The 12,786-nt window shown below is 40.0% G+C and overlaps 1 protein-coding gene across 1 annotated transcript in view; it reads right to left on the reverse strand.

Moving 5' to 3' along the window:
* Positions 1-227: 227 nt before the first annotated feature.
* The window catches only part of glra3 (glycine receptor, alpha 3), a 257,751-nt gene continuing 245,192 nt past the window's right edge, over positions 228-12,786 (reverse strand). Inside the window, exon 10 of the mRNA XM_068028776.1 lies at positions 228-503. Coding sequence (XP_067884877.1) covers positions 228-503 — 276 coding nt within the window. The remainder of the gene's footprint in view (positions 504-12,786) is intronic.

The raw sequence follows: 12,786 nt of genomic DNA on the forward strand, positions 1-12,786 counted from the left end.
TTTCCCGAGTACTCTGTGCGATGTGAAAATGCAAAAAGCATTGGATAACTAATTTATTGTTGTTCATTTGGGTTCCTCTTTAGATTTGCATAGCTCATCCAATATCACTGCTCAGTGTATTAAAAATGAATTCTGGCTCAATATGACCTCCTTACCACTAGGATTCCTTTCAACGTTACTTTTGTTGCTGGCGTATACTGTAAATGATGTCTGGGTGAGGCCTACAACTACTGCTGTTGGTGTATGTCCTCATGTCTAAGGATTTTGTAGATGACCCAATAAAAAATATTGAAAATTAAAAAGGCTAAAGGAAAACCAGCTCGTGCCGCTGTGTCAATCTTCTTGGCTCTGTCAATGAAGAGTTTTCTCATATCGTCTTGGTTTTTAGGTGCAGGCTGAGATGTGTTGATTGCCCCTTTTGCAGTGACTCCATCTTTCGCTTGTAGGCAAGGTCCCACCCCATATGCTGTGAAGCTAAAGCGGCTTTCTCTCACCTCATCATCCTGTGAAGGTAGCAAAGTGTTCACGTTAACTGCAGATGACAGTGTACAACAAGAAAAATTACACAGGATGTCATTCTACAATTCTGAGTTCCCCCACCCCCCCAATCCCAACAGAAGTGCAGAAATATTTAATATATTTCTATTCTGCTTGTTTTGTAATTCAGTCCATCAGTAATACAATCTGTGGAACATTTTGCCCCATGTTAAAGCTTGTAATGTATAATTTGCGCAAATCATTCAGCCATTGTGATTGTGCAAACTGCTCTTCCCTATCATATTTGCATGTGCTGCCTATAATCTTCATCCAAGAATTTTATTTTCCATCTTACTCGTTTCTCAGTGGCATATTTCAGTTTAACTCTTCAATTCTTTTCGGCAGGTTATTTTTTCATTTATTTTTGATATTGTTTATGATGTTTGTTTAGTCGGATTTGTTTAGTGGCCTCAATATTAGCGTTTAGATGGCAACAAAAAATCTAATTATCGCAAGTAAGTTAAATACAGTGTCATTCCAATTTTTTTTTGAGTGTTCTTGTATTTATTGAAACACAGATGAAATCTTGTGTGAAATTCAGTTCTAAGTGATGAAAATCATTCCCAAGACTAGGTACAGACACAGTTCAGATGCAATGTAGATATTACTGTGAAAATGCACCTAAAACCCAAACGTGGAAGAGCATTTCCCAACTACACAACACATCCATTTCACTTACTTATGATGCACTCTTGTAACCTCTCGAGAGAGACTGGCAAGTAGTTCCTATTGAGCCCTGATAAAGGCATTCTAGCATTGGCCTGAGACTAATTTCACCAAGGATGTTTAACAGCCATTAGAGGAACACAAATATTAAATCTGATGGGGGAGCCCACCAACGGGGAATAACCTTAAACTTAGAGCTAGGCCATTCAGGAATGATGTCAAGAAGCACTTCTTCCTACACAGGGTAGTGGAAATCTGGAACTCTCTCCCCCAAAAAGTTGTTGAGGCTGGGGGTTAATTGAAAGTGTCAAAACTGAGGTTGAAAGATTTTTGCGAAGCAAGGATATTAAAGGAGACGGAAACTAGGTGGGTAAATGGAGCTTAGATGCAGATCAGCTGTGATCTAACTGAGTAGTAGGGGTATGCAAAGGAAACCTGACGCGAACCGAAATTCTGGACCCCGAAGTGCGACCCGACCCAAACCCGACACATGTCATTGGGACCTGTTGGGGTTGGGTTGGGCAGCAGGCCTTTACATCAGTACATGGCATGTGTTGGGTTCGGGTCGGGTCGGGCTTCCAGGTCCAGCATTCGGACTTGGGTCAGGTTTCTTTTGCACACCGCTACTGAATAGTAAAAGAGGCTTTAAGGGATGAATGGCCTCTGCTTGTTCCTGTATTCCTTCCTATCTCATCTGTCTTGGGTTGATTGAAACTTGATAGGAGATGCTTGATATATGTGTCTTGAAAAAAATGAAGAGATCTAATTAATAATCAGGATTATCAGGCAAATCTACAGGGCATTGCAATATTTATAACAGATCATTGCTAAATCTAATAGCCTGTAGAGTCAAAGTAGGTTTTGTAATTTCTAAATGGTGCAGGTTTCTTTTTGTAAACCCCTATAATTTTAATTCCCAAGTATCTCCTGAAAGCACGAACTCATTCAAGTTTTTTGGTTCTAAGGCAGTGATAGACCCCCGACACCTTGCCAATGGTCATTCTTATCATTCCGGCTAAACTCAGCACAGACCAAGAATCAAATCAGGCCTTTCCCTGGTACCATACTATGTGACCCATTTACCCACTGGAGTGGGCCCCAAGGGTTTTGATTGTTCAGAAAAGAGAATAAATAAAATCATAGGAAACAAGTAAACAAAACTATGGCGATTACTTCCAAATTTTAAATGTTGGCGTAACTGGATATTAAAGGCTGCTGGAGCTCTTTTAGAACATAAGAAATAGGAGCAGGAGTAGGCCATTTGGCCCCTTGAGCCTGCTCTGCCATTCAATAAGATCATGGCTGATCTGATTGTGGCCTTAACTCCACTTTCCTGCCTGCTCCCATAACCCCCGACTCCCTTGTAGATCAAAAATCTGTCGAACTCAGCCTTGAATATATTTAATGACCCAGTCTCTACTGCTCTCTGGGGAAGACAGTTCCAAAGATTAACAACCCTCTGGGAGAAGAAATTCCTACTCATCTCCCTCTTAAAAGGGACACCTCTTATTTTGAAACTGTGCCCCCTAGTTCTAGATTCCCCCTCGAGGGGAAACATCCTCTCAGCACCTACCCTGTGAAGCCCCCTCAGCATCTTATATGCTTCAGTAAGATCATCTCTCATTCTTCTAAAGTGTAATGAGTATTGGCCGAACCTGCTTAACCTTTCCTCATAAGACAATCACATCATCCCAGGAATCAGCCTAGTGATCCTTCCCAGAACTGCTTCCAATGCATGTATATCCCTCTTTAAGTAAGGTGACCAAAAATGTATGCAGCACTCTTGGTGCGGTCTCACCGATGTCCTGTAGAGTTGTATCAAGACTTCCCTACTTTTATACTCCATTCCCCCTCATAATAAAGGCCAACATTCCATATGTCTTCCTACCAACTTTCCATTTACCTCTCTGGCAAATACATAGCTGGAAACTGACCTAACACAGGTCCTTAAAATTATGATGGGGTTTGATGGGTAGATTTAAGGAAGATGTTTTCACGTGGGGGTGTCCAAAACTAGGGGTCATAAACATATGATAGTCACTAGTAAATCCAATAAGGAATTCAGGATATTAGAAGCAACATACTGCAGATGCTAGAAACCTGAAATAAAAACAAAGTGCTGGAAATACTCAGCAGGTCAGGCAGCATCTGTGGAGATAGAAGCAGAGTTAACACTTCATCTCACAGATTAGGAAAGCTAATAGAATGTTATTGTTTATCGCGAGGGGAATTGAGTACAAAAGTAGGGAGGTTATGCTTCAGCTATACTGGGCATTGGTGAGACCACATCTGGAGTACTGTGTAAAGTACTGGTTTCCTTATTTAAGGAAGGATATAAATACGTTGGAGGCAGTGAAGAGAAGGTTTACTAGACTAATACCTGGAATGGGTGAGCTGTCTTATGTGGAAAGATTGGAGAGACTAGGCTTGTATTTGCTGGAATTTAGAAGAGTAAGAGGTGACTTGATTGAAACATATAACATCTTGAGGGGTCTTGACAGGGAGGATGTGGAAAAGATGTTTCCCCTTGTGGGAGAATCTAGAACTAGGAGTCACTGTTTAAAAATAAAGGGTTGCCCATTTAAGACAGAGATGAGAAGAAATTTCTTCTCAGAGGGTCATGAGTCTTTGGAATTCTCTTCCTCAAAAGGCAGTGGAAGCAGAGTCTTTGAATATTTTTAAGGCAGCGGTAGATGGGGTGGAAGGTTATCGGGGATAGATGGAAATGTGGAGTAATCAGTTCAGCCATGAACGTATTGAATAACAAAGCAGGCTCGAAGGGCCGAGTGGCCTACTTCTGCTCCTAATTCGTATGTTCGTACCTCATATGAAGGGGAATAATTAAAATCATTTTAATAACATTACAGGTGGACATGTTTTGATTTCATGATCTTTATCCTGCCAAAGCGATTCTTATGATATTTGTCAGAATTGATGCCAGGTCCTGTTGTGTTACAGATCACAGCACATTAAGCCATACTAGAAAGCACTTTCAACTTGAAAGCAAGTGCTTTTTTGTATGAAATCAGAACTAACAGTCACACGAATCTCACAGTCCATGCAAAATCGGAAGAGTTCCAGTCAGATAACAAAAAGATTTGAGCGCGTAAAATGAATTAGTATTGACATTGAGACACTTAACAGGGACAAATAAAGAATGAGTGACACAGGGAATCTACCACATAGTTCACATTGGGTAAAAAATCTCATATTTTGCTCCTTAAATCAGACAAAATTCTAAGGTACCTCTCCTGTCATCAAAAATAGTTGGCTCCAATGCAGGGTGCAAATTATATTTACTGATGACTGCAAATTTGAGCATTTTTCCCATGATTAGTGAGGTTTTTTTTGATGGCCTTAGATGTTAAGGCCTCTTTTGGTTGTACTGATCTCAGAGAAAGCTACATTGCCCTCTAGTGATACAAATAAAGTTTTCCAGATGCGGAAGACAATGAAAAAAAAGAATTCATTCAGAATTAGGAAGCATTTGAACGAGCTTTATTTTCAAATCATGCTACTTTGTTTTTAATAGAATTAAATTAGCAGGAATTTTAGACTACGTGTGACTCATGACTCATCTTAAATTGCTCTCATTGCACAGAGTCCAAAATTTACATACTTTTTGAAGAAAAAAAGAGATACTTTGGACTTTAAAATTATGCTGCTGGATATCAGCATGTAAATCCTTGGTGTGCTTCTGTGAATGTTTTGCTGTTTTAGTGGAGGGATCAATTCAAACTGGCACTCACATGATGGACCAAATAGTCTCCTTCTGTGTTGTCAATTTTCTATGATTTCTATGATTTATTCTGCATAAAAACTCAAGAAAATCCAAAGTAACAAAAAGGCCATTTCGCTCTTCAAGCCCTCATCACTCTCCCATCCAAAACATCTGTGTAATTATTTTGACATGGATTCTCCCTCCCACTCACATTTTCACCTTACTTACTTTAGGGAACTCTAAATCTCACCCTTGAGAACCTAGAATCTTCCCGACTCAACAGGTCTATCGATTCAGTTCTCTGTTAGAGGTGCCATGTGACCCTGAATTAACTACCTTCTCTGGGAGTCTCTTATTATCGTGTTGTGAAAATTCAAGGTCTTTGAGACTTTTCCAGGCTCCTTGTTGTCAATTTAATCATATTTGAATCTCCCTTCACTGATTAATTTAAGATTGGAGCAGGCCCCTAGAGATTTTTATACACAGTTTACTTAACAGGTGTGAATGATTACTGAAAAGATAAGGGGATGACACATTAAATTTTACTAATTCATACTGTACCACATTGCATGTTGTGAGACAGTGCAGGAGGTAAAACAAGGGGGCTATGACCATTTCATTCTCCTTATTGAAATCAGTCCGCATTAAAATGAGCAACAATTACAATTTATATCCCCTTACTTTGAGGTATAAAAGCAGCTGTGAAATCTAATTCCTTAGACAGTTATGCTGATAAAGGTTGATGAAGTAGGGTAAGAGGAGGCTTGTATGGATAATAAACACCAGCATAGACCAAATGGCCTGTTTCTGCGCTGCAAATTCTGTGTGATTTGAATGGCTTAAGCAATTGTCATGAATTGAGTGGAATTCAGTACAGATTGGTGAATGCAATCACAGGCCAGAAGGATGGTTGGTGTTCAGAAATAGAATATGATCCACACTTGGGCAGTAAAGGTTCACCATTTTGAAGGTGGGGTTGAAGCCACTTTGAGGGTAGAGTAAAGGAAAATTTAATCTTGTACTTACTGATAGTACATCTGATCTGAGTGTGCTCAATGGTGCGAAAGTGAAAAAAATGCTTCATTCCCCCACACTGTCATAAACTCACCTTAATAATCAGAAGAATCACCAAAAATATTAACTAAATAGAAGAATACAAGTAACAGTTTTGAAATACTAGAACTGGTCTTCTTTATATTGTTACATGAATGTAAGGTTTGGCCTGAGTGCTGGTATATTTTCCTTATACATATGATCACAACATGGCCACTCTCAAAGATGACAAGGAAAATTTGGCTCAACTCTTAAAAGATGTTGCAGTCACAACTCATATGTGTAGGATTGAGCTCGTGGTGTCGAGATAGCTTTCTTGCAGCAGCACTTCACAGTTTGAGACCAAAGGAAGGATCAAAAATTAACTTAAAGACCTCTTTGACATAGATAATGGAGCTCAGCCAATCAACTTGCCAGCTGAGTCTCAACCAATCCTTTCCGCATGGGACCCAGCTTCAAAATGGAACAGAGGACCCAGGAGCTTTGGAAAGCAAAGTAAGAAAAAAAAAGCAGCAAAATCTTCCCCTGATGGCTCAGGGAGTTTAGTCTGAGAGTAGCTGAGCCATGACAGGACTTGAAAGGTTAAATTATGAGGCCTGGTTGTGTAAATTTGACTTGTATTCCCTTGAGTTCTGAAGGTTGAGGGGGTGATCTAACTGAGGTTTAAAATGACAAAGACATTCAGTGAAGTAGATACAGAGATTTGCTCTGGTGAGGGAATCCAGAACAAGATGGCATAATGCTAAAATTAAAGGGAGGCCACTTTAGGACAGAAATCAGGATTTTATTTTCACATAATTGGTAAAGGAAATCTGGACTTTGCTTCCTTAAAAGGTGGTGGACATTGGGTCCATTGGATTGTTCAAAACTGAAATCGATAGATTTTTGCTAGGCAAGGTATGAAGGAATATGGAGCCAAAGTAGCTGAATTAAGCTGAGGTACAGATCAGCCATGATCTGACTGAATGGTGGAACAAGCTCAAGGGGCTGAGTGGCCTCCTCCTGTTCCTATGTTGTACGCACACCAGGAAGCGCCAGGTTGTCCCTACTTGTGCTGAGTTATCTGATATCCACATCAGAGCTCTTACAATTGTTGCTCCTGGAATAGGTGAGACAGAGGATGGGGAGTCAGGGGAGGGGTAACTAATCAGTTAGAGTTACACTTCTGCTTCATGCTGGCAATAAGAGTGAGGGTAGAACCAGCTCAAATGTGATGCTCTCCTATGGTTGAAGGAATGACCAATCAAAATCACGAGTAAGTCTTAGACATGAAGAATGGTCACTTGAATGGGGTACCTTAGGGTGCCCAGGAAACTGTGTGCCAGTGAACAATGTCTTCAGGGAGATGGAAGGGAAGGCAAAACATTGAAAGATAATACAGAATAGTTACAGTAGAATTTATTCATCAGAAATTAAGTTTCTTTTTAAATCAACATAAAAGATAGACTGGGGGAGGGGTGAAGAAACAATGAAAGGAAAAGGAAATCAGGAAAAGTGGAAGTATATAACATGCTTAGTTTCTATTTAAATTTTTTTTCGTGTTTTGTTCTGTTATATAGCAGTTGTGAATGTCATAAATTGGGAACTGAGATTCGTTAATGCAAATGGCAGGCCGAAGATGACTGGAATTTTCCTGAAAGGTTTTGAGAGAATGTTTCCATTTGGGGAAGAACAAAACTGAAGGCCATCAATGTAAGATAGTCACTAAAAAGTCAAAGAAGGATTTCAGAAGAAACTTCTTTACCCAGAGAGTGGTAAGAATGTGGAACTCGCTACCACAGGAAGTGGTTAAAGTGAATAGTATAGATGCATTTAAGGGGAGGTGCGATAAGCATATGACAGAGAAGGGAATAGAGGTTTATGCTGATAGAGTTAGATGAGGGAAGACGGGAGGAGGCTCGACTGGAGCATAAACACCAGCATTAACTGGTTGGGCAGAAGGGCCTGTTTCTATGTGGTATATCCTATGATATGGGATTGGCCATTTAGGACTAAGATGTGAATCATTGGAATAGTCAATCTCAGAGGGCTGTCGATGCTCAGACAATGAGTATATTCAAGATTGTGATCGATAGATTTTTGGGCAGCAATGGAATGAAGGGATATAGGAAAGAGCAGAAAAGTGGAGTTGATGTAGAAGATCAGCTATGATCTTAGTGAACGGCAGAGCAGGCTCAAGGGGCGGTATGGCCTACGCCTGCTCCTATTTCTTATGATCTTATGTTCAAAAGTACTTCAGTGGCTGTGAAACGCTTTGGGATGTTATGAGATTTTAAAGGATGCTATGTAAATGTATTTTCTTTATGCAGTCTCCCCTTTACCATTTCTGCTTTAAGAAAAAAAAAACACCTTGCCAATGAGAAATAATTTGGCGGGGGAATAATGGACGGCTGATCTGATAGGAAGGGAGATTGGAAAAAGTTTGCTTGATATAAAAAGAAAAAACATTGACACAAAGTTAAGGGCCCAGAGTTTGCAGTCAATGCTCAAGCAACAGTGCTCACCGTTGACCTTGAAGCAAGTCTCGCTGAGATCTATCAATCTCTCTGGTGAAAATTTCACCTCAATCTGCAGCATTCTTTACTGAGCATTCACAGTATAAAGCTGGAGCACTACCGTGAGGCTGTCCAAGAATTTGACAGCCAAAACAGGAAACAAAAAGCAGTAAAATAAAATGAGTCTTTTTTTTTAAACAGACATAAGGTGAGAGTAGACGATAAAGTATTGTGCTTTTAAAAAATTAGAAAAATAAAAGCTTAAAAAGTCTAATTAATCAGTCAACAGCACTCCACGAATATAAAAATGATCTTTTCAAGGCCAGGTCTGCTGTTCGTCAAACTTTATTCATCACATCACTGTTAAAAATCCAGTTACACCTGATCGAACAAGGTGCAACTTTTTATGGGGTTTCTAATACCAGTGTGGGAGCAGAAAGAAGGAACTTCTCATTGATTTCAGTGATTGCTGGCTCTGGGAGGAGCCACAGTGCAACCTATGTTGGAGCCCTCAGTGACAAACCTTCGACAGCAGGATTTCCACGCTCATTTGCATATGTCTGACATCCTGAAGTTGCGTTCAGTTTTGGGGGGTGGGTGGTGGTATAACAGTAAACATTGACAGTTCATTGTCAATCGCTGCCCACCCCTCCACACTCCCCCCACAAAATCCAGCCCATTGGCGGCAAGGACTGTTGCCCTCTGAACTGATTTACCTCACAGCATCATAAAGTCCTCATCAGATAAAGCTGAAACATTGAAGATAATGGAAGGTGGAAAACTAGTGACCCTGACCACACTAACAGTCTGAAATAGGAATAATTTACTACGCCAAATAAGGTTAACAAATCACCAAAAACTGTGCATGTGAACAAGGATTTAGGGCAAGAAAGAGGCTATGCTAGTGTTCATGCCCCGGGCATACAGTAGAATGTGAATATATATATGTGAGTCTGTTTGGGGCTGTCAGGGCAGCGGTCGACAGTGGGAAACTACCACCTAAGGAGACAGAAGTCGCCAACCAGCAAATTAATCGGAGACTATGGGAATTGAGTAAAGATGATATTATGATTCACTGTTGGTTGACCAAAATCATGTGTTAATAAAAACATGGCTAAAGTTTACCAAGAGAATTGGTTTGTGTATATGACTGATCGCCCTCCTCTGTGTCTAACTCTGAAGAAACTAAGGAGAAATATGGTACAGTTTTCCAACTGTGCAGAAGAGGAAAGATACTCCTCCATATGTTTGTCTAAAATTCTTTTCACTGCTGTTCAATGGGAAGAATTAATTACTTAAGGAAAAGGCTCAACAACTTTGCTAAAGTACCAGAGAGAGGAATTTCAGATGAATGTTTTATCCAATTGTGAATATCCCAAAGTATAATTTCGGGGCATGTGAAAGAGAGTCAGAAAATCCCATTGTCACTCACATGGCTGGCGTGGAACCCTGCAAAAGAACAGTAATTGTTTGACACTTTTGAACCGTTCTCACAGGGTTTTGGTGTGAGTTTACTTGGTGATATTAACATACATATTTTGTGGGGGGAGTGTGGAGGGGTAGGGACCGATTGACAACGAACTGTCAACGTTTACTGTAATACCACCACCCACCCCCCAAAACTGAACGCAACTTCAGGATGTCACTTCTCCTTTGTTATCTCTTACCCACCCCCACTTTACTTGCTTATAACCTTTTACATTTCTAATATTTGCCAATTCTGGTCACTGACCTGAAACGTTAACTCTGCTTCTCTCTCCACAGATGCTGCCAGACCTGCTGAGTGTTTCCAGCATTTCTTGTTTTTATTTCAGATTTCCAGCATCTGCAGTATTTTGCTTTTAACATACGTATTGGTCGATTTCACTAGCATTGATTTATCTATCTGATAAATAGCACCAGAGAAATGTGTTGATAAAAGGGTAGAATCCAAATGTGCCATCCCTTGTGGCTTAGTGGGCAATATCCAACATAGTACCAAACTATTTTGATTTCGAAGGCCCTCAGACCAATTAATGGTTTGTTCTTGGGTGTGAGTTGGGACCCTCAAAATTGGCTTTCATACTCCCAATTTAGAGAGGTAAAATTGGCTGGTGTTCTCACTCCTGCTGTAAAGTGCTTCCACTGCAAATTGCACAAGCTTCCTTGACAACACCTCCCAAACCCATGACCACTACCACCCTAGAAGGACAAGGGGAACACGATCACCTCCAACTTCCCCGGAAACTCACACATCATCCCAACTTGAAAATATATTGCCACTACTTCAACATCTTGGAACTCCGTATCAAACAGCATTGTGAGAGCAACTTCACTGCTATGGACTGCAGTAGCTCAGGGCGGTGGCTCACCACCACCTTCTCAAAAGTAACTAGGGATGGGCAATAAATGTCGGGCTTGCAAGTGACATCCATATACCGAGAATTAATTAAAAATTAACCTCGGTTGCGATGGCCGCACTAGGAGGAATAATCTGCTAATGCTCACTGGCTAGGCTCATACATATAAGACTGCCACTTAGGTGAGGTGCTGAGATTCTGTTAATGCCTGTGGAACCATAAAATCGTAGCACTTTCAGGAGAAGAAGGGACTAGGGTGGTGGAGAGGGCTTTAAACTAAATAGTGGAAACGAGGGATCAAGTGAGGGAAGCTGTGATAAATTAAGGAGGGAGAAAAAGGCAAAAAAGCAAGGTAGCAATAAGGGAATTGATAATCTGAGTGTGGCAGGAAGAGACAGAGTGTGCAAACTTAAGAGCGCGCCAACAGATACGGCCAGAGGTTGCGAAAATAATAAGAGAATTAAAGGTACTCTATCTGAATGTGCCCAGCATTTGCAACAGGATAGATGAATTGACGGCACAAATGGAAGTAAACAGATATGATCTAATTGCCATTATGTCGACGTGACTGCAGGGTGACAAAGATTGAGAACTGAATGCCCAAGAGTATTCAACATTTAGGAAGGACAGACAAAAAGGAAAAGCAGCTGGTGTAGCACTGTTAATAAAGGATGAGATCAGTACATTAGTGGAGCTAAGAAACAGAAAAGGGCAAACAGTGATAGTTGTTATAGGCCACCAAACAGTAGTGGTAATGTAGGGCATGCTATAAATAAGAAAATTAGCAGTGCATGTAACAATGATCATACAGTAATCATGGGGGACTTAAATCTACATATAAACTGGGTAAACCTAATAAGCACTAATACTGTGGAGGACAAATTCCTAGAATGTATACGAGATGGTTTTCTAGAACAGTATGTTGAGGAACCAACTAGAGAATGGGTTATTTTAGATCTAGTATTGTGCAATGAGAAAGGGATAATTAATAATCTCATTGTAAAGCAGCCTCCAGGGAAGAGTGACCATAATATGATAGAATTTTACATTAAGTTTGAAAGTGATGTAATTCAATCAAAAACTAGGGTCTTTAATCTAAATAAAGGAAACTACAAAGGTATGAGATGCAAATTGGATGTGGTAGATTGGGAATCTACATTAAAAGGTATGACGGTAGGCAAGTAATGGCTAGAATTTAAAGAATTAATACACGGTTAACAACAAATTTACATTCCTTTGAGGCACAAAAACCCAGCAGGAAAGGTGATCGAACCATGGCTAACAATAGAAGTTAAAGATTGTATTAGATCAAAGGAAGAGGCTTATAATGTTGCCAAAAAAAAGTAAAAACCCTGAGGATTAGCAGCATTTTAGAATTCAGCAAAGGAGGACCAAGAAACTGATAAAGAAAGAGAAAATGGAATATGAAGGTAAATTAGCGAGAAACATAAAAGCAGACTGTAAAAGCTTCGATAGGTATGTAAAAAAGGAAAAGATTAGCAAAGATAAATGTGGGCCCATTACAGACAGAGACAGGAGAATTTATAATGGGGAATAAGGAAATGGCAGAGAAACTAAACAAATACGTTGTGTCTGTCTTCATGGAGGAAGATGTAAAAAAAAACTCCCAGGAATACTAGAGAACCAAAGGACTAGTGAGAATGAGGAACTGAAAGAAATTCATATTAGGAAAAAAGTAGTACTGGAGAAATTAATGGGACTGAAAGTTGATAAATCCTCTGGACCTGATTGATCTGCATCCCAGAGTGTTGAAAGAGGTGGTTGCAGAGATAATGGATGGGTTAGTGGTCATCTTTCAAAATTCTATAGATTCTGGAGCGGTTCCTGCAGATTGGAAGGTAGAAAATGTAACCTCACTATTTAAGAAGGAGGGAGAAAGAAAATGGTCAACTACAGACCTGTTAGTCTAACAGGGAAAATGTGAGAATCTATTATAAAGGATATGATAGCTGGA

The sequence above is a fragment of the Heterodontus francisci genome, chromosome 4, assembly GCF_036365525.1.
Source record: "Heterodontus francisci isolate sHetFra1 chromosome 4, sHetFra1.hap1, whole genome shotgun sequence".
NCBI lineage: Eukaryota > Metazoa > Chordata > Chondrichthyes > Heterodontiformes > Heterodontidae > Heterodontus > Heterodontus francisci.